Genomic DNA, 23014 nt, shown 5'->3' with positions numbered 1-23014 from the left:
GGAAACAGATAGAAATATACTTTTTTTTTCCTGATGAAAGAAGAGACTCTAATTTTTCTTTCGGTAGGTTCCATGCTTTGAGAGCAATATTCCGGATTCAGAGCTAGTTTGAAATCCGCAAGAGGCGCGGCATTTTACTCTCCCGCCTTGTGTGCTGAAAGCAATTGACATTATGTGTGATGAAGGTTACTACCTGCAGCAGGGTCCCCGAGCGCGGCTCCATGAGCCGCACCTTCCGGTCCTTGCACGTTGTGGCCATGAGGCTGGCGTCCGTGTTGAAGGATATGGACAGCACCACGTCCGTGTGCTGGCTGATGGTCCGCACAGGATTCTTGATCACCTGCTCCGGACAGTCCAGGTTCCAAATCATCACCTGGAGGAGAGGAGAGGACGTATGAAGCATGAAAAACCGGCAGTTTTTTTAGACCATGATTTTGAATGGGATACTTTGGAGTCAGCCAGCTCACTCAAACATCTTTATGTGGTTCGAAAAAAATCCAAGCAAATGTGTTATTTTGATAAAACACAAAGAATCAGTCTACATTGGTGGAGGATTAAACATCTTTTCCAAGACCTGTTGAGCTGCATTGTGATCCGCTCCAGTGCTTGCTAATAGTATTTGACACAGATGGTCGCTAGCGCGACAGCTCGTTACCTTGTAGTCGTACGCCGTGCTGAAGAGGATGTCTTTGGCGGTGGGGTGCCACTCGATGAGGCCCACCCGGCGGCTGTGGCCCTGTAGCTCCTTCCAAGCTACCGTCATGTTCTTGAACAGGCCGTGGGGGGGGATCTCCCACACCTTCACCTGGAGATGCATATGATGTTCAGTCAGATTTCATTCATAATTCTCTGTCCAGCCTCCCAGTTGAGATGCATGATTGACATCTATAGACGTCAATGGCTAAACGCCATAATAAAGACTGTGGAGTTTTTACACTTCCTATTTAAGATTTTTAGGATTTATTTTAGAATTTAGTATCAACAAGCATTTCGTTTTTAGTATGCATATCAAAAGTCTACACACCCGTTTAACTCATTCACTGCCACTGACGACTATAGACGTCAAAAATTCATTTGAACTATTTCTATTAGTTTAAATTAGTTTTTTTTCCACTTTTGATAACAAGAGTATGAAAACCTAGAACTTTTTTTATTGTACATTTAGAACAGATATAACATTTATGATTAATCGTGAGTTAACTAGTGAAATAATGCGATTAATTACGATTACAATTTTTAATCGCCTGACGCCCCTAATTTTGAATAATATTTTTTCTTTCTTTTTTTACCGCATCAGGCGATTACATTTTTTAATTGTAATTAATTGCATGACCTCACTAGTTAACTCGCGATTAATCACACATTTTATATTTGTTCTAAATGTACAATATTTTTCTTCTAGGTTTTCATACAATTGTTAACAAAAGTGGAAAAAAATGTTAAACTAATAGAAATTGTTCAAATGAATTTTTGACGTCTATAGCCGTCAATGGCAGTGAATGAGTTAAATGCCAGGTTTTTGTGTTATGAAAAATTAAATAAGTTCAAATAAAGTTCAGCTTTTTAGGCTTTTCTTGACTTTTTTTTTTGCTGTTGCTTTCCAGCAAACCCCCCCCAAAAAGTTTGTTTGTTTTTACTACATTTGAAAGTCAACCAGCAAAGTGCAAACGTCACTAGTACCAAGGAGGTAAAGCTCGATGATTTGTTCCTGAGGAATGTGTGGGATGACTCCTGGTTCCTCTTTAAGCCTTTTGTGAGGCACCAGAAAATTATCTTGCCTCTACTCCCTCGTATTCAAGGGAATGACGCCTCAGCAGAGCACGTATTCGGTGTGCATGAGCGTGTGCGTGCGTGTGTTTCCAAACCGTGGCATCCTCGGAGCAGGAGGCGATGCAGTAGTCGTCGAAGGGATTCCATTTGACGTCCAGCACGTTTCCCCTGTGGCCCGACACTCGCGGGTGGTGAGGGTCCACTTTACCCGTCTGGGGAGTAAATATATTGTAAAAAAGTCAATTTCAAATGACTAGTACTTCCTTTGTCTTTTTGGTCCGCTATGCCATAAATAGTCTATGATTTTCATTTAATGTAACCCTATAACATATCTGATACTTGTATTTTGGGTATTTTAAATATCAAATATAACAGGCATGTTTAAGTCAGTGTAAGGAGGAATATGAAGGTGAAGGTAATAATAAATATTGTTTAAAAAGGGAATGCATTCAAACAAAATACACATTTTATTATTTAAACAAAATGTATAGGGTGAACGGTATGGGATTTTTTAAAATTTTAGGTGAACTAATGAATATACACGCGCACATACAAAATAAAAATAAAAATAAAAAAAGGAGAGCAATGATGATGACATGTCAAATCGGTAAAATTACCGAATAAACAATACTGAGCTCTCCAGAAAATAAATAAAAAATAAATTAAAAAAATAAACCAATGTATATGCTCGGCTTCTGTTTATGCCTGTAGGTTATTTCCTCTGCTGTAGATATTAAAAGGTACAGTATACGTTTTCAGGCTTGTGATGACGTAACGCAAAAATGTCCAGTATGGCATTTTTTTTGGTATGAACACTCACATGATGGACAGAGAGGACCAGGAAGGCCCCGCCCCCTGCACATTCAGTGATGACGGCGATGAAGCGAGGGTTGACGGCGCAGAAGTTGTTGTCCTGGACGCTGCGCGTGATGGGCACGCCGTCGTAGCAGCTCTCTTTGGGGGCCGCCTTGCCGAACACGTGCCGGAACTTGGAGCTGCGGTACTGAGGACGCCATGACATCTGACAACAAGAGGGAAGACACACTATGAAGTTGTGAAGGAAATTCCTCACAACTTTAACACCTTCACCAAAGAGATACAAACAACAACCTGAAAACAATTGAACAATTTTAGCTATCATTTAATCCAAAATGTTGTGCTTTGTGAATTTTTAATTTGTCTCACTCTGTACTGTTTGTAACTTTTGTGTTCTTTTGCTGCTGCCTGTTTTGGCCAGGTCTCTCTTGAAAAATAGGTTTTTAATCTCAACGAGACCAACCTGGTTAAATAATGGTTACCAGTAAGTAAAAATAAAAAATATTTAAAAAAAAATGGATTATATTTGAATTTGGCAACAACAGCAAAAAGTAAATGTTTTAATTTAATTTAAAGGATTGTTTTCTGAATATTGAATATATTTTCTTCTTTTCAATACCCAGAAAAACTTAAAATTATTATGATTATTATTATTAGTAGTAGTAGTAGTAGCTGTAATAGTTGTAGTAGTAGTAGTAAGCGTACTAATAGTAAAAGTAGCAGTACTAGTAGTAAAAGTAGTAATAGTAGTGGTAGGAAAAATTCATATAATAGTAGTAATATACTAATAGAGAGAAAAAAAAAGTAATACACTAATAGTAGTTAGAGAAGTAGTATAGTAGTATAACTACTAGTTATAGAATTGGTAATAGTAGTTGTACTGTAGAAGGAGTAGTTTTAACAGTAGTATAACTAGTAATTGTAGGCACACTAGAAATAGTAATATAATTAGGCAATAAGTAAGAGTAATTAAGTAATAGTAATATTAGTGCTCGGATTACCAATAGCAATAATTTAGTAGTACAAGTAATAGTGGTAATAATTGCAATATTAGTATTAGTAGTAGTATAAGTGGTAAAAATGGAGGAGGAGTAATATTAGAAACAGTAGTATGTAGTAGTAATAGGATTAGTAGTTGTAGTAGTCATATTTTTATTAGTAGCAGTAGCAGTTGTAGTCATTGTCGTCGTCGTAGTAGTAGAAATAGAAACAGAAATACTAGTACCAGCAGCAGTAGTAGATCTCTCCCAAGGTGACTGCAGCGTAATCAGACAGATGCAATGTTTTTGATTTATTACTACAATGGTGCGCTAGCTATGTGGTGTTCCACAGGGTAGCGTTTAGGGTCCCACTTCCTTTCTCTCTTATTAACACAAAGCCACAACCTATGCAATTACTTTTTCATTTTGATGATATATTCCCCAGTCCAGTATGACAAACTCAAACACAGCTGATTGTTAAACCGTAATTTGGGGGGTTATGAAGAGAATTGTGTTTCTAATCATCAAACATCAGTGGCATCCTTCATCCTCTCTATTATTTTTTCATAGGGCAATCTTTGTTTTTCAAATGATCCCATCAGTCAGACAAAGTTAACGCAGTCAAAGGCGAATCATGACAAGACATTTCCAAGAACAGAGATACAGATTTTTGAGTGACCCCGCCCCCTCCAGATAGTCAATGCATATGTCATTATGGCGTGAGAAAAGAGAGTCTGCACCACTGAGACCAAGGCTAAGCCAGTCAGCATGTCTGCTTGCATACTCCGCCTGCCTGCTGCCTCCAAGCATGCTCATTACTTATAAATAAAGGGCGGAGGAGTTTGACGGACAAGACATTGCGACTGAGCAGCTGCTTACATGGAAACTTAAGTCTTGACAGGGAGAAACCTGTCAAAACACCAGACTGCCTCCAAGTCACCTTAAACACTTCCTGTGCTGTCAATCCGTGACTTCAAAACCTTCGGAACTTACAATACACAAATCAGCACTTGATGTATTAAGTTTACTGATCACATCCGTCATTTTGACATGAACGAGCAAAAAAGTATCACTTTTTGTAAATATCATGATCTCATTCCGGTGACTTTGATTGTAGAGATGATACCCAGAGACAGGCTAGTGTACCAGGAGGGTGCAAACACAAGGGGGGCAACAACCCAGAAGAAGGTCCACAATCTGATCCTTTGTCTCCCAGTACAATGTTGACTAGTAGGAGACACCAGCAGAAAAACCAGTACACCAAGTGAAGGCCATAGGAGGGTACTGAGCAGGCTATAGCTAGAGGAAGGCAAAAACCCAGCAGTGGGGCCATTATCGACTCCTTTGTCTACCACAGTTTACCAAATTACGCCAGGAATCGGCCATAGGAGGTCAACAGCTCAGCAACAGGATCACCATTTACTCCTTCGTTTTACAGTTCCAGTGCCAAGAGGAGATAACAAGTTCACCCGACTGTGGTCAGAAGAGCGCAAAAACTGCTCTGTTCCGTTTTCCCTCAGCAGTGTGAAGAGCGTGGAAGAGATACCAGGAGACAGACAGTACACCAAAGGGTGGTCTTAGGCCAGTGGTGGGCAAACTCGGTCCTGGAGGGCCGGAGTCCTGCAGGTTTTGGATGTTTCCCTGCTCCACCGCAGCTGATTCCAATCAACAGGATGGTTATCAGGCTTATGCAGAGCTTGCTGATGAGCTGATCAGATATCATCCAAAACCTGCAGGACTCCGGCCCTCGAGGACCGAGTGTGCCCACCCCTGTCTTAGGCCCTAAGACTAGGCTACCAAGCAGCCTCGTCAAGACTTGGCCCACCAAGCGGCAAGGCAATCTGCCCCCGAGTCAACCAGTCTTGTGTCGGGAGCAAAGGAGGTACAAATCAACCCTTATCGACCCTAACTCGAACCCTTCTGGTCTCACAGTGTCAAGAATGTGGAAGGGACTAACAAGAGATGCAAGCCAACCCAGCAGCAGGACCACGAGCGAGACATACCCAGAACCAGGCCGGTATGCCAGGAGATGGTCTGAGGAAGACAAAAACTCAACCCTATCGACCCTAACTCGAACCCTTCTGGTCTCACAGTGTCAAGAATGTGGAAGGGACTAACAGGAGATGGAGCAGTACACCAGAAGAGATGCAAGCCAACCCAGCAGCAGGACCACGATCCAGACATACCCAGAACCAGACCCGGTATGCCAGGAGATAGTCAGAGGAAGACAAAAACTCAACAGCAGGACTGCTACTGTCTCACAGTACAGTGTCAAGAACGTGGAAGAGATACCAGGAGACAGACTGGGTGGCGGTAGGAGAGAGGTAACCAACGTAGGAGATACCAAGAGACAGAGTACACCAAAGGGTGGTCTTAGGCCCTAAGATTAGGCTACCAAACACCCTCGTCAAGACTTGGGCTACCAACCAACAAGACAATCTGCCCCCGAGTCAACCAGTCTTGTGTCGGGAGCAAAGGAGGTACAAATCAACCCTTATCGACCCTAACTCGAACCCTTCTGGTCTCACAGTGTCAAGAATGTGGAAGGGACTAACAGGAGATGGAGCAGTACACCAGAAGAGATGCAAGCCAACCCAGCAGCAGGACCACGATCCAGACATACCCAGAACCAGGCCGGTACGCCAGGAGATGGTCTGAGGAAGACAAAAACTCAACAGCAGGACTGCTACTGTCTCACAGCACAGTGTCAAGAACGTGGAAGAGATACCAGGAGACAGAATGGGTGGCGGTAGGAGAGAGGTAACCAACGTAGGAGATACCAAGAGACAGAGTACACCAAAGGGTGGTCTTAGGCCCTAAGATTAGGCTACCAAACACCCTGGTCAAGACTTGGGCTACCAACCAACAAGACAATCTGCCTCCGAGTCAACCAGTCTTGTGTCGGGAGCAAAGGAGGTACAAATCAACCCTTATCGACCCTAACTCGAACCCTTCTGGGCTCACAGTGTCAAGAATGTGGAAGGGACTAACAGGAAACGGGGCAGAACACAGAAGAGATGCAAGCCAACCCAGCAGCAGGACCACGATCCAGACATACCCAGAACCAGGCCGGTACGCCAGGAGATGGTCTGAGGAAGACAAAAACTCAACAGCAGGACTGCTACTGTCTCACAGCACAGTGTCAAGAACGTGGAAGAGATTCCAAGAAACAGGCCAGTAGACCAAAAGGGGCGCAAAGAGTTTTTAAGTGCTAAGACGAAAAATCGAATGATTCAGAAGCTCTACAGTGGATGAAGTTAAATGTGAGACTCGCAGTTCAAATTATGAGTGCCACAATAAGTAAGAACAGTGACGCGCCACGTCTCAGTTTACACTCTTCTCGATCTCCTTTCGCCCTCAGGCCCGCCACCGAGAAGCTGGAATGTCTCCCCTCTCTATGCTGAGGAGATTCGTTAAGCCTCCCAGGTAAAAGCCATCCTGGCCGTTACCAGATACCGAGTCAAATGGAGTGATAGTTTGATTTAGACCCATTCCTCAATGTGAGTATCAACATACCGGACTTTCCTTTGTGGAGGTAAACAAGTCGCCTATTGTAAAAAGAGACGCCACCTGCTCGGCTCCACAATAAAAAAAAACAACACCATTATTTGAATATGGCCAAGGGTCAATCAGCGCTAGTGACTCCACTCCTTTTTCGATTGCATCACTAAAGCGTGCCCTGACAGAGGTTTGTTTACACTTAGCTACGCGAGCTAATCCCTGGCAGCATTTGGGTCGATCCACAAGCAGCCGGGTCTTTATGCGGAGATGCTGCCAAGGTAAGAATGCCAAGACGCTTCTTGGCACGTCCTCACGTCCAACTGGCATCACATTAATCGGCCCTTCCAACACTTGTGAGCGATGTGTTGTGTTGATTGACATTAAATAAAGAGGGAGGGGGGGGGGTCACCGGGAAATGTTTTTAGGACCACATAAGCACGGAATTTGTGGCCACGACATGATACACAATTGTAACTGCAACTGTTCTTATAAAAAGGAACAGACAGAACAGTGGTAGAAGTCGAATAATAAATCTTTTCTGATTTTTTTTTACACACACACACTCGCACGCACGCACACAAAAAAACAAAAATAAAACCAAAAAAAAAACAAAAAAGGAGAGCAATGATGATATGTCAAATCGGTAAAATTACCGAATGAACAATACTGAGCTCTCCAGAAAAAAATAAAAATAAAATAAATATTTTCTGAATTTCTAGCACACTGACACGGAACGGGGTTATTAGTCGACCGAGCAGATTTCCATGTTTTTTTCATGCAAACAGCATCGGCACGGAATGGGGGCAACTTGATTTTGTGGTGTGGCTCTGCATAAATGGCACTGAAACAAAATAGGAGGAAAGAAGTTGCACGGCCATTTTTCGACTTTTGTTTGTGTTGCTGTTCTTTATAAGATCAATTCTCGCGGTATTTGTGAGTTCACAAACTCCCGAGAATACATCTTGTACCAAGCCCCGTTGATTTCCACCGATCCGAACCAGGTAAATTGTATTTGGGGGGGCGTGATATGCAGCTGTGACGAAACCAGGAAGCGCCGACGCCGGGGGAAACGATCAAACCCAACATGGACGAAAGGACGCTGCAATTAATTTTGTTCTTGCAGAATTACTCACCGTTTCCTTGTTGAATGTTGAACAGCGAGGGGCGCTTTGTGCATTTTTAACTGTTCGTGCTTCCCTCCCCCCACTTCGACGACAACGAAGAAGACATTTTCATCCGTGGCCGTGATTGGTCAAAACAAACATGCAAGATGCCGCATCGTCCAATCAGCTCGAAGTATTGCACAGAATGCAGTTCCAGATTGATATTGTGGAGAACTCCCTAGAGTGAATCACAATTATCAATCTGGCTATTGCCATGTTAGTTCTAGTAACTAGAGGTAACTAGTCAACCAAGCAATATTCTTGTTTTTTTTTTTTTTTTAATTGCTGCTTTGTAAAAACGGCACCATGATGGCAACGGGTCGGAGAATCAACCCAGCAGATTTCTGACTTTTCTTCAGTGTTGGTTCTTTATAAGGAACGCAGACGCAAGGAGACAAAGCGACCCGGCAATTTTCCCTCTTTTTTTTTTTTTTTTTTTTTTCATGCGTTGCTTTATTATAAAAAGGCATGACATCGAAAAGGGGAAGGAAGTCAACGCTCAAATTTACGGTTTCTATGATGGTGTAATTAGTCAAGTAGTCAAATTTTTTTGTTTCATTGTTCATCACTGTCACGGAATGGGAACTGCAAATTTCTGGCTTTTTTTTATTCCCAACCGTATGACAAAAAAAAAGAAAAAAGTAATATGGGGATTGAATCGGCCCGTCAACTTTTTTTTTTTGATGCTGCTCTGTATAAACGGTTCTGACAAAAAAAAAAGAAGCAAAATTTGTACATAATGTCCCAAAATTTTTTACCCTCTTTTCCATTCAAACCTAAATACACTATAGAGAGCAATACCAAGATGGCATCTTAAAAAGCAGCTTGTAATGAGGCAATAGAAGCTGGCATCTTGCAGTCTCAGCGGTGGACGGGCAAGCACGTCTGAGATCCGCATGACGAAAAACACCGAGGTGGCTATTTTTACACGCGTCTCCTCTCTGATCAAAAAAAAGACCAAAAATAATCCTTGATGTATTCATTTATGCCGGTACGTTTTAACCACGCCCGGCTCGGAGAGCAAAGACGAAAAGGACTGCGCAGTACATCTGCATCTGTACTTTAACGCCGCAGTATATAGAGCATACCATACCGCATTTAAAGCAAGTCATAATCTAGTACACAGGCGGCCACTCCTCTCTTGGCCAAACAGTCGCGGGCGGGCGGGGAGTTCAAAGTTTACATGAGATGTCAACACCGGCGCTGACTCGGGCGGCGCTGCGCTCCACGAGGCACGCTACCAATCCGCTAAGCCACATCAATAACTCAAATCCAATTGTCAGCCACCAATCGCCGTCCAAACAATGGTGACCTTGTGCAGCCTTTAATCGAAAAAGCCAACTTCCTTCTTTGTCCTTTCCACCTTGTGTCTGTTTAATTCCCCAAGACGAGGAATGTACAGATGTTAAACATTCTACACACAATTTACTAAAAATGCAGTGGGACAAATAAACTATAGATCTCTATCTATATCTATCCTCTTATCCGTGTGTGTTTGAGAGGTCACATGCGCATGACAGCCTCACCTGTACATCCGAGATGGTTGGAGGTCACGACGAGGTTAACTCATTCGCTCGCAGCCATTTTCACTGAAGCAACCTACTTCGCTCCCGGCTGTTTTACTGCCTTTTGATTGATTTTGCAAGGCCCACAGAATATTGTGTTCTATTGCTATAAAAACATGGAACCTACCAAAAAGTAAGATTAGAGACTCTTCCTTCATCAGGAAAAAATAAATAAATATTGTATCTGCTTCTGTTTTGCAGTAATTAGTATTAGCGAGAATAAAACCTACAACATTCCAATTTGCGTTTTCACAGAAGCTTGCAGTTGTGAAGGTTTGGTCATAAATGAATAACTGGTGGCGTCCAACTTTATCCATGATCAGATAAGTCCTTTTTACAAGCGGACGGTGAAGAGAACACATTGAGAGATGTAATGATTAACACGTACAGGAGTGCGCGCCGAGAGCGGGCTGATTGGCAGATAGATGTGTTTTATGATGTCTGGAACGGATTACTCAACTGCAGATTGGGAACACAACATTTGTTTGTGTTTAATATGTGTCAAGTAAAAATTTAATTTAATTAAACAGAACAAAAAAAAAAATGAATTATTGAAAACAATTTTTTGGGGAAAATGTGGAATTCTGGGAAAAGTATTTTTGGGAAAATGTAACATAATTTTGCGATTCTTTTGAAGTTGCAATGGGTTGAAGCAATGGAGAAAAGAATGTGATGTAAAAGGCCCTGCTAGCTTAATTCCAACATACAATGGCAAAAACCATTGACATGCTAACGATTAGCATCGATCATAGCAGTTTAAAACCTTTATGCAATGCAGGCACATGCATATACTTTGTCCTCTATGAGAAATTACCAATTGGGTCTTAGTCAGTCATGTACAGTAGTAAAAAGAAAGTCATGGAGAGCCCACTTAACTTAATGCTAGCAAACATTGACATGGTAACGGTTAGCGGAGGAGGAGTAAGACATTTAGACAGACAAAAATAAAAAATACACAGGCATATATTCTGTATCCTGTTACAAAAAATGACCAATTTTACAGCATCCTAATGAATAGGGATGTTTGATACCACTCATTTTCAGACCGATTCCTGTATGAGTATTCACTCTTGAGTACTCACCAATACCACTAGTACTTACGATACCTAAAATTAAATGACAGATAATTGTGTTCAAGGACCTTTCTGTCTTTATGATACACATGATGATTCAACAATGTGTCAAACGGTCGCACTGTAGCACAAACTACTGGCAAGGAAGACTTAATCTATGTATTTGCTTTAAGTATTGGCAGCTGGTGTTGATATCCTTCATGAGTAGCCGATAGCTTGAAATAAGGCCGGTATCGGCCCAATAGTGGTATATCTGGTACCGGCACTCGACCATCTACTGAGTAATTAGTGGAAAAAAAGTATATTCTTGGTTTGTGTCTGCATGACTGTGTTATACTGCCCCCGGTGGCCAATGTGAGGACATCAGAGGGAGCAGCACAATAAAGTGAATTGCAGCATTAAATCCCGATGAACAAACTGTTTAACTCTTTACACTCAATGTAATTATGCTATAATTTTTTATGTTTTCCTTACTAAAAAGAAGCCCACGTGCTAAACATTAGCTGCCCCATTTTGAAAGTCATTTCATAAATATGTCCAAATGCAAGACATCAAGTCACATTTAATTTGCATTATTTGGAAGGTGGGCGGAAGCTGGAGTATGCAAGCACATGCAAAATCCACTGAGATTCAAACCCACAACCCTCAGACCTCTGAGGCCACAATGAAAAGGTCCATAAAACGTCCCAATCCAAGCCACGGACCGTAGCGGCTCAAGACCACCGATGATGTCATTGTCATCAGGGCAAAGAAGTGTGCCTGCAGGGATCACTTTTGAGGACTACACAATCCAAGTTGGCACCACAAAATTGCGTTTTATCTTCTCTGGAGTTTTACTCCAGGGGAAAAAGTGCAGCTGTGGACTCAGCAGCCAGTAGAGTAAAAAGATCAATAAGCCAACGCCAGATTCCACACAGTGACCTGCCACACCAGGACATGAAAGCACTCGCTCAGGGAGGCGAAGGAGACTCACCCTGACTGGAGGAGGGGGGCCGTGGGGTGAGGTGGGGGGGCTCAGCGGGAACGGGTCCTTGAGGGACGATCTGTTATGTCTCCGGGGCAAAGCGGATCGGCACGGGGGAAAAGAAACATTGACTTTATCTCCACTACATCCACCGCCGACGCCGCATTGACACACACTTGGCGTGAAGGCAAATGCGTGTGTGAACAAGCACAGGGAAGACGAGTGTGTACACTCCCTTGGAGAGAGAGAGAGAGAGAGAGAGAGAGAGAGAGGAGGGAGGGGGGAGAGAGAGAGAGAAACAGGTCATGAAGTCTCTTTGTATATTAAAGTCATAATGTTAAAGGAAATACATTTTAATAATAATGAAGTAATCGCAATACTATGGGACTAAAGTAATACTTCCATAAGAATAAAGTCGTCCTACTACAGTAATTAAGTCATTATGCTCCTGAATAAAGATGTTATACTAGGGGAACAAAATTGGAATATTATAGGAATTAATTTGTAAACACATGAGAACAAAGTTGTTATAATACGGTTATAAAGTTGTAACACTACAGGAATAAGGCCGTAATACCAGAGGAATAAAGTTGTAATACTACGGGAATGGAGCTGTAATATTATGGGAATAAAGTCATATTACTACAAGAAAAAAATCATAATGCTATGGGAATAAATTTGTAATAATAGTGGAATAAAGTTAGAATTGAATAATAGAATACTGCAAAAATAAAGTTGCAATAATAAGGGAATAAAATTGTAAGACTACGAAGGGAAAAGTCGGAATATTTATGGGAATAAAGTGCAGTAATAAAATTGTACTGTTTATAGAATAAAATTGTAATACTATGGGAATTAAGTCGTAACACTACAGGAATACATTTGTAACTACAGGAATAAAGTCTTAGTATTAAATTGTGAAACTAAGGAAAAAGCCTTAATCCTAGAGCAATAAACTTTTTAAAACTACGAGAATAAAGTCCCAATATTACAAAAATAAAATAATAAAAAATATGATTAAAAGAATACAGGAATATATAACAATAATACAGGAATAAAGTTGTAACCTCGCAGGAAAAAAAACTAAACGTAATACAATCTGAATAATAAATCAGAAAAGGGAAATAACCTTAATACTAGAAGAATGAAGCAAGAGTAAAGGAATTACGGTAAGTCACAATATTACAGCATCATAAAGTTTTATACTTCGGACATAAAGTCAAGAAAGTCACAAAAACAAAGTCGTAATATGAAAGAAAAAGTCGGCATGTTACGAGCATTAAGTCATAATAATGCAACAATTGTAATGCTGTAGGATAGAATCATAATAATACGTGAATAAAGTCATATTGTTGTAGGGATAAAAAAATCTTTTATTCTTATAATATTATAAAGTTATTATCATACCAAGCCTATGTCCCTTCAATTTGTACTATTAGTTCCAGTGTCTTTGCAGAGTCCCAAACGGTCACTCGCCTGTCCACAAAGCCAGAGGTTACGCAAGAGGCCATTCCGCCACAGAGTGGACAAAGCCAGCTGATTGGTCCATATGTGGACAGCACACAAAATTACAAATCAGGTGGCCTTCACACGGTCAAACAAGGGAGGAGCGCAGCTGGCTGATCAATAGCTGTTCCGCTAAACTCAACCGCAGTACATTATGGATTACATATCAATTATTGGAAAATAGACAAGCTGCACAACCCATAATACTTTGCAAAGTTCAACGGTCACTCCAGATAAACACTTGCAGGGCCATAAAAAAAAAAGGGGGGTGGGTAAATCTCTTGTGAATTGGGAAATCAGTTGTAAGTTTTTAATGGTAATAAAGTTCTAATATCAAAAGAATATTACAAAAACAAAGTATAAAAATATTCCGTGAGGAAAGTCATATTCTGGGAATAAAGTCATGTTATCGGAATAAAGTTGTAATCGTGCCAGGAAGTAGCCTGCTAGGTAACAAACAATTACAACTTTTCATGATGTTTTTCACTTTCATTTCACGAATGTGTTATTTTTAGGCCGTTTGGTCACAATGGAATGGTTCCTCCCGTCCATGGTTTAAAAAAAAAAAATGGTACTGTCCTTTTCGCACTTTTTTCAGAGAAATATCTTGACACTTTTTTTTGTTTTTGATTCGCAGCTCGCTAGCTAGCGGGGCTAAGCACGGTGCGGAGCTAACAAACAATTACAACTTTTCATGATATTTTTCACTTTCATTTCACGAATGCGTTATTTTTAGGCCGTTTAGTCACAATGGAATGGTTCCTCCCGTCCACGGTTTAAAAAAAAAAATGGTACTGTCCTTTTCGCACTTTTTTCAGAGAAATATCTTGACACTTTTTTTTTGTTTTTGATTCGCAGCTCGCTAGCTAGCGGGGCTAAGCACGGTGCGGAGCTGCCTCCCCAACCACTGGGCATATGAATATATAATAAACTAAATATTTATATCTTCAACGTTATTTGCACCATCGAGTACTGTTTTAACGTTGACTTTTGAGATCTGCACAATAAAAGTTTTTGTCGTCTTTATTTTTTTCAATTTAGCGTTTCTATACAACGCATTCAGACATATTTCCGGTATCATTTTTATACTTAAATTTATATCATGATATATATATATATATATATATATATATATATATATATATATATATATATATATATATATATATATATATATATATATATATACACACACACACACACACACACACACACACCACACACACACAGTATAGGCATACCGTTGCCGCAAAGGGAGCCAGTTTATACAGCGATATGATTTTTAGGCTATAGGCTATTGCCCTGGCCTAAGATTGACTGCGACAAAGGCAACAAAAGCAGGTGTTTTCCAGTCAAAATACAGTCAGACGGCTAATCACAAGCGACAAACGCCGGGCCGTCGGAAGGTCAGCATCAAAAGACTAAAAGCGCTTGTGTTCTCGCAGAACCTAGAGAGCTAACTAGCTCTTGTGTTTTTCACAGATGCTAGCTGGCTATTAGCTTAAGTAGCTCTTGTGTTGTATCCCGCTATTAGTCCAGCGGATTTTTTTTGTTCACAGAGCATCTCTTTGATTTGCTAGCTCTTGCCCTGTCCTTATAGTCTATTAGCCTCCACTCACGCACACACACACACATACAAGCACTTTAGCACTTAAGTCAAATGAAAGGAAATCGTTTGCTGGTAATGTCTTTTAAAACAAAACTATCAAGACAGCGGAGAACAGATTACTGTATTACATTACAAATTTCTGTTACAATGGTTTCCGCATTAGTTACTTCCATTTTTAATCCTGAAGCAGAGAGAGAAGAAAAGGTATTAATGAAATAGTGGAAATCAATATTTATTTGTCTTCATTGTCTTAAGACAATTAGGCTGGCGTTGAGATGGACTGGAGTGTAAAATATGCATTCTGAAAGAGGAGGTTCACTTCCAATACCAGCTAAATGCCAAAAAGACATTCGTAAAGTGACGTTTGTCCATTCGTATGTTAGCAGGCTACTTTCTGGTTCACAAAGGATGATGCAAGATGACAGGACTGTACCATTGTTTTTTAAAATCCTGGTGCAGAGGGAACAAACCACTCGAGAAAAAGTAAAGTGTTTGTCCGTCGATATGAAAGTTAGCGGGTCGTGTCGCGCGTCACTGAAGATGACGCAAGACAACGGGACCGTGGCGCTTTGCATTTGTTGTTGGCTGCTTTGTGGGTAATATTTTCAGATTTTTAGGCGGCTAAAATATTTCCAACTTCACTGGAAAAGTGTAGGAATAAAATCCTCTAACAAAAGAGAAAAAACAGACATATTTTTGTTTTTCTCTCTGTATGTTAGTGGGCTAATTCCTGGTTCACGGTTTGGAGGATGCTATTTTGGATCCTGGGGCCGGGGGGGAACAGAACATTGTGCGTTTTCCCCAGACGTGACGCCACTACGCGAACACAGTAGTCCACTTGATCGCCAAAGAATTACAGACTTGAAATAAAAGGCTCTATTTCATCATTTTGACGGCTAAAGTACAGCATGTCAGCGTGATCTCACCACCCGCCCGCCCCCACGCCGGTTACGTACGCTTGACGTGCCCGTGCAGCGCGGGCCATTCCATTGGCACCCACGAATACCTCAACGCATACGCGGCGTGATCTCACCGCATGGCTAACACGTTAGCAGCCAGCTAACAGCCAACAGCTCACTGGATCCACATCACAGGAAACTTGTGGATACGCTAGTTGGGTTTCGTTCATGAATGATGTCAGGCATTTTTTTTAATGACTACATGCCAGAAGAATGGAACGTCAGGTTGTTTCTAGCTTTTGTGGGTTTTTTTCAAAAGAAAGTGGGGGAAAAAGAAGATTTTTAAAAAGCGGTACTCGTTACTATGACGACTGGGGACATAGGAAAATATGGTGTTTTGTTTGTTTGTTTTTTTTTACCAGCCGGGTCAAGTGCTAACAAAATATATATTAAATATATATATATATATATATATAAACACACACACAGGGTGTCCATAAAGTCTCTTTACCATTTAAAAAATTTATTAAAAATGAAATTGATTAGATATTTTATTCAGATTTGTTCTATTGTATTCAATGTTAATTGAATTATCCTGTTTGCCAAAGAGGTGATGTTGAATGAACCCCTACAAAATGGCTACCCCTCAAGAGATGGCGCAATGTGTCTCATGGTTTATTGAAACAAAATCGGATAGGCAGACTCAGCGAAACTACAGAACTAAGTATGGAAGAAATCTACCATCACGTCCGTCAATTCGTGCATGGCACAAGAAATTTCTGGAGACAGGGACAGTGTTAGATAAAGGAAGGAGTGGGCGACCTTTGACCTTTGACAAACAGGATCCCTGAAACACACAAATGCAGTGTGATAAAAAAAAAACTTTAATAAACGCTGAATACAATAGAACAAATCTAAATAAAATATCTAATCAATTGCATTTTTAATAAATTTTTGAAATGGTAAAGAGACTTTATTGACACCCTGTGTGTGTGTGTATGTATATATATATTTTTTTTTTTTTTTACACCAGCAAAAGGAAAGAATAGCCATGTAAATTTCTCTAAAGTTCATGCTAATCAATTGCCCCACAACAAGCATCCTTGAATCCACAGAGCAAGCTATAGGCTAGCCATAGCGACCGTCGTCAAGGTGAGTTTCACTTTCCGCGGCTCAAGGGCGGGGGGGCCGGGGAGATTATTTTCGCCGGTCTTTACACTGCATTGGGCCACGCTGGTAAACAACACACAGACCGCTAATCAGATCTCCTCCATCAGCTAAACGCATTAATGTCTTGCGATACTCCACGCACAGGAAGTGCTGGCTAGCAGCTGTGCTAATAGCACTTGGAGAGGTAGTGTATGTACTGGCTGGGAAGAATGTCAGTATATACGTATTACATTTACATAATTTTCTGCTTTCCTTCTAAAAATCTTATACCTACTTCTCCATCTTTCCTTCTTTTCCTAATATCTTCCTATCTGCCTTTCTTTGTTCCTTCCCTCTTCCATCCTCTACCGTCTTCATTTTGTCCAATATCGGCTCTAAATGCTCTAAAATCCGCTTTGTTTTCTACTCAAATATTTTTCCGTTATTTATTCACGCGAATGTATTTGTAAAAGAGAAAAGGTGAATTTAAAAACGAACTAAAACTAAATAGCTAGTATGCTATCAGGAGAAATAAAGCATGTTTTGTTTTTATCATCAACAGTGGTTAGCCAAATCGCTAGCTAGCAGCCACTTGAGGCACTGTGGTACTAGCATTAGCCTAGCAACTTAGCAAGTGATTCTTTAGCTGTACATCAGGCATTGAGGTGCCTAATTTTACAATAAAACATTTTCACCATCTAATAGAAAGTGGGCGTTTCTAAAATGCCCAATATTTCATCAGTAAAAAAAAAGAAAATAAAAATAGTTCCAAGATGACTTAGCATCTTTATTTGCCGACATAAACAAAATTAGCCCTGTGACATCTAAAGGAGACTAAAAATTTGTCATGTGGTAAAACGAAACATTTGGGTTACTTCTCTGGAATCAGTATAGTGGACAAACAGCCAACCTTTGTTTTTCTCCTTATGAATAATGAATCACACTCCGATGACCCATCTGCTGCTAAACAGCAGGAAAAGTTTAAATAAATAATAATAAGTGGGACGATCAAGTTAAATGCTCATCATATATAGGCCTAATAATAAAATATTTATTTTTTATTCCTGGAAGAAGCTGTTTGACTGTCCATTTACAGTCTGATTTTATTAAGGATGACAGAAATCGGAAAATATTTACTGTTGAGAAGCTGAAATTCCAAGTATTTGAACAATTTTAAGTTTAACAAGATACATGATAAATTGATTAGCAGAAAAAAATAATTTGATTCTCGATTATTCATTGCACTCCTACCACTGTACAGTACAATGAAAATTACGCACCCTCACAAAGAAAATATATATTTTTTAAATAGTTAAGAGAATTGGGGGAAATTATTTTGATGTATAGATTTATTTGTCTCTGTTGCATCAAGACATGATGAATTGCTTTAAAAAAAAAAAAACATCCTTAGTTGGAACAGATACATAAATAAAATGTTTGGGGAAGAAAAGTGGCATCAAAAGGATACACAACAAACTTTGCCCACCATTTTGATGCACAACGTCCGAGGATCTGATCCGATTATGATGCTCTATTCCGCTTCCAAAAACCCCAACCCGAACCCCAATGTGAGGCATGGAACTAATCCACACACAAACACACCCACAGCATTTTTATTAATTTTTTATTTGAGGTAATCCTCTGGATGTTCGGCCCGCGTGGGAGTAGCAGCAGTTAATCCGCAAACGCTCGCTCTGGCGCAGCTGTCATGTTGCCAACGAACTCACGAGCAGCGGTTACGATAAAGATGACATCAGGATGACCAGTGCTAAAATAATAATGGACCTTGGTCAAAATGGAAGATGAAGATAGCATTGTTTGCCATTAAAAAATACTTGACTTTTATCTTATTATATACAACAAGAAGTCGGCCTACCTTTTTTTATTTATTTTTTTATTTATTAAATTCTCTTTGTTTAGTGTACGAGTTAACGCCAACTGAAGACGGCATTAAACACCTTGAAGAATCTTTTTTCATAGTTGTTCAATATTTGCCAAACTGTTGCTTCAAACTCAGCCGAGGCCCGCCCCCCCTTTCAAAAAAAAAAAAAAGGTGCAATATACAGTTGATGACAGAGCGTCGAACGTATATGACTGGGGGGCGTCTATATCGATTGGTTTTCATTTCGAGGACCAAAACTGCCAAAATGCTAAATAAATAAATGACTAAAAGTTCAAATAATAACGGGTATAGAAAAATATAATTTTAAAATTAAATACATTTAAAAATAAAACTATAAATGGAAATAAAAACAACTATATATATATATATATATATATATATATATATATATATATATATATATATATATATATATATATATTTTTTTTTTCCATTTATATTTATTTTGGGGGATTTAATTTTCATTTATTTATTTATTTAGTCATTTATTTATTTTGAATTTTGGCAGTTTCGTTCTTCCATAAAAGACGCGAGTCATCTATTGGACAAAGTGTGAGACTGTCGGGTATGTGTTAACCGCCTGCCACATAACATATCAACGATCATTTTGATGCTCATTTCTCATCTTGAAATGATTGATTCATTATTTATTTCCTGTCTGATTGGGAGACGTTGCTGCATTTGTTGGTCTCTGATCCCCCCCTCCACACACTGTAAATGTAACACAGCTTGCTGGCATAACACCTTTGACTCATTTATTGCAATGGGACATGTCTGCACCAGTCTTTCAAAAAAATGTCCTGACTCAGAGGTAGTCGAAGATTTGACTAACATGTTCAAACTGATGCCCGGAGTTGACATAAAGGTGACATTCGCGCAGATACGGCAAAATTGGCGCATCGTAGCCGTAACAGAAGAATTGACGTTTGTCGGCCTTTGGCTTTCACACAGAATCGACTTTTAGACTTTTACCAGGCAATCTGCCTTGGCCTCTAATGCAAAAAACAGCAAAGGCAGAATACTGACTGACTCCTAAGTCAAGGTACCCCTCCTTCTCTCAGAGACTTTTTTTTTGTCTTGGTAGGTGCTGCTGTTTTGGTTGGCAACAGAGTTCAAATTGGCCAAAACGCAGCACACGTGTGCAAACCGGCTCCTCCCATCGCCGGCTGTAGCATTAGCATTGGGTCATTAGACGCTCACACCGCTTGGTCTTTTGTTTTTAATTTTGTTTACATGGGCGCGAGACGAGAGATCGACGACTCACAATGGAGACCCCCAAGCATCTGCCCGACTGGTGGTCGCGCTGAAAACAACAAAACCCCCGCGGGGAGGAGAGAATGGATGTCATGAACATGCAGTCAGTACAAGCTTAGCTAGCAAAGCGGCCCTTCAAATGTAAACAAACAACTTTTCTCATCATATTGGTGAGTATTTTATAATCAAAACAAAGTAATTAAAGACAATTATGAAACAGATGTGTGGATAAATCTGGCAGATAATACATGTACAATTGTGTTGATTTCTTAATTTCTGTTCTCAGTCAGTCCCTTGTTAATCAGACAGCTGATTGGTAGCTTACGTATTATATATTTTTTTGTACATTGTCATTTTTTGGGTCAAATTTGAAAGAACAATTCGTCCGAAAGAGACAAAATTTGCATATTTTTGTTTGTTGATTTGCATATGGCAACTAAGGCTATATATACACTGTTAATGGCAAATTTCTCTCTCTTTTTTTTTACTATTTAGAATGTACAGTGGACTCCCACGTACTAATGGTTTTGTACCTGCGAATTATCAGATTTTTTATCACTTAAAAAAAATATATATATAGATCTTTGTAAAATATTTGTTGATATATATTTGGGTATTTTTTTCCCGTGTGTTTTTCGGAGCACCCGCCCATTCCTGTTTTTTTGTACCAAGGAAATCCTGTTAAAATGTACAAAATAGTGAAACGTAGCTTACCTAGCTAAGCATCCCTAAACCTGTAACATAGGAAACTCATAGCATCATCTAAAACTTTACTTACATTTATTACTTTTTAGTCAAATTTCAACTAAACCAAATTTCACTAAGGCAGTTACACTATGTTAATGGAAAAGCTCTCTTTTCTTTTTTTAAAATAATTATAATGTGCAGTGGACTCCCACATACTACTCGTTCTGCACCTGCGGATTATCAGATTTTTTTTTATCACATTAAAAAATATATATATCTTTGTAAAATATTTGTTGATATATATTTGGGTATTTTTTTCGTGTGTTTTTCGGAGCACCCGCCCATTCCCGTTTTTCATACCAAGGAAAACCTGCTAAAATGCACAAAACAGTGAAACGCATCTTACCTAGCTAAGCATCCCTAAAATTAAAAATAAACAGTGTAGCACACGGATGTGAGAGGACCCCATGACTAAACACGCCCTTGCCTCAAAGACGGGATAAGTCAAGTGCTCTTTCAAACAAAAATGCGACTCGCTGTTTTGCCACATTAAAGTACTCACGGTGCTTCAAATAACTTGTCTTCATATTTATTGCTAGTAAAAGTGTCTCCATTCAAAGTTAGCAGGTGCACGTGTCACGGATGTTATGGGCGAAAGTGCTTACGAACACCGGCCGGCCAAGATGTCGTCTTCCCGCACGCCACACGGTCAAGGAGAACTCACCTTTATGACGGTCATGCGGTGGTGGTGAGAACGGACAGCGGTTCCCCCCCTCCCGCGTAATGGCACCGTGGAAAGCGGATTCCCAGTTAGCGCAGAGCCGGTGTCGTCATGGTGCTCGGCGGGGCTACACGCTGACGAGTCCCGGAGCTTAAACTGCAGCAGGAGGAGGAGGAGGAGGAGGAGGAGGAGGAAGAGCGCGGAGCGGGAAGGAGGGATAAAAGAGCTGGGCGAGGCCTCCCTTGGGATCATTATTATTAATTATTAAAACATACCTTTTAAAATATTTGGGGTTAAAAATACATAAATAAATAAATAAAACACAAAAATAGGTCGTGTCTACAAAAAAAAAAAAATCGAAAATTCAAATGTATTTTTAAAAACCGTCAATTAAGCACGTTATAAAACGTAGACAAAACAAATACATGTAATAAAAAATATTAAGAAACGAATAAAATAACATTACATCAGGTTACCTTTTAATCAGTTGATTGTAGCAATTGGCTACTTGATAACATACAAACACACACACAAAAATCACAGGTGCATTTGAGCCTTCAGATCAGAGATAAATTCATTCTATCAACCTAAACACGTCACAAATTAGAGAAGGCCATTTATCTGCTCAAGTAGTACTTTACAGAGGATAAACAATATATACCCTGAAGTATTGTTATATCTAAATGTGTTGTTCTATTTGTGTTTACATATCCATTGCATAAAAAGGGTACCGGCACCACCACACCATGTGCCTATGAGGTTCCCCATTGTACACTAGGGCAGGCTATGTGATTATTTTAACTCATTCACTGCTATAAATGATTTTTTTTAAATTGCATTTTTTAAAGATTATTATATATTCGGGGTATCAGGCGATTACATTTTTTTAATCGTAATTAATTGCATCACTTCACTAACTTATGAATATATCACAACTTTTATATCTGTTCTAAACGTACAATTAAGAAAATCTAGGTTTTCATACTCTTAACAAAAGTGAAAAAACATGTTCAACTAATAGAAACAGTTAAAATGGATTTTTGACCTTTATGGCAGTGAATGAATTAAAAAAAGAAAAGATTATTAAAAATTCGGGGCTTCAGGCGGTTAATCTTTTTTTAATCGTAATTAATTGCATGACTTTTCTAGTTAACTCACGATTAATCACAAATTTTATATCTGTTCTAAATGTACAATAAAAGTTATTTATTATAGGTTTTTATAGTCTTGTTAACAAAAGTGGGGGGGAAAAAAATGTTAAACCAATAGAAATAGTTCAAATGAATTTTTGACGTTTATAACCGTCAATGGCAGTGAATGAGTTAATTACATGTGCAGCATGTGCATCGCAAGTTTACACTCCCTATCGATGGCTCATGGCTTGAAAAACTCTTAACTTGTATCTCAAGGCACAGCAAAAAAATAAAATAAAAAAATAACTCAATAACATAAAA

General features: G+C 39.5%; 1 protein-coding gene across 2 annotated transcripts in view; it reads right to left on the bottom strand.

The window, feature by feature from the left end:
• Window positions 1-21716, bottom strand: part of coro2aa (coronin 2Aa) — a 32565-nt gene extending 10849 nt beyond the window's left edge. The window contains exons 1-6 of one of the 2 annotated variants that reach the window (XM_077569783.1): window positions 21564-21708; window positions 11842-12067; window positions 2591-2791; window positions 1866-1982; window positions 656-805; window positions 194-373 (exon numbers count right to left, since the gene is read on the bottom strand). In XM_077569783.1, the coding sequence (XP_077425909.1) occupies window positions 194-373; window positions 656-805; window positions 1866-1982; window positions 2591-2791 (648 nt within the window). In that variant the 5' untranslated portion in view covers window positions 11842-12067; window positions 21564-21708. Of the gene's footprint in view, window positions 1-193; window positions 374-655; window positions 806-1865; window positions 1983-2590; window positions 2792-11841; window positions 12068-21563 lie in introns of both variants that reach the window. The other variant, XM_077569782.1, reaches the window with a different exon arrangement.
• Window positions 21717-23014: the final 1298 nt, after the last annotated feature.

This window comes from Vanacampus margaritifer, chromosome 7 (assembly GCF_051991255.1).
Source record: "Vanacampus margaritifer isolate UIUO_Vmar chromosome 7, RoL_Vmar_1.0, whole genome shotgun sequence".
Classification (NCBI taxonomy): Eukaryota; Metazoa; Chordata; class Actinopteri; order Syngnathiformes; family Syngnathidae; genus Vanacampus; species Vanacampus margaritifer.
The sequence above is the reverse complement of the archived record's forward strand: the minus strand, read 5'-3'. Positions and strand labels throughout refer to the sequence as shown.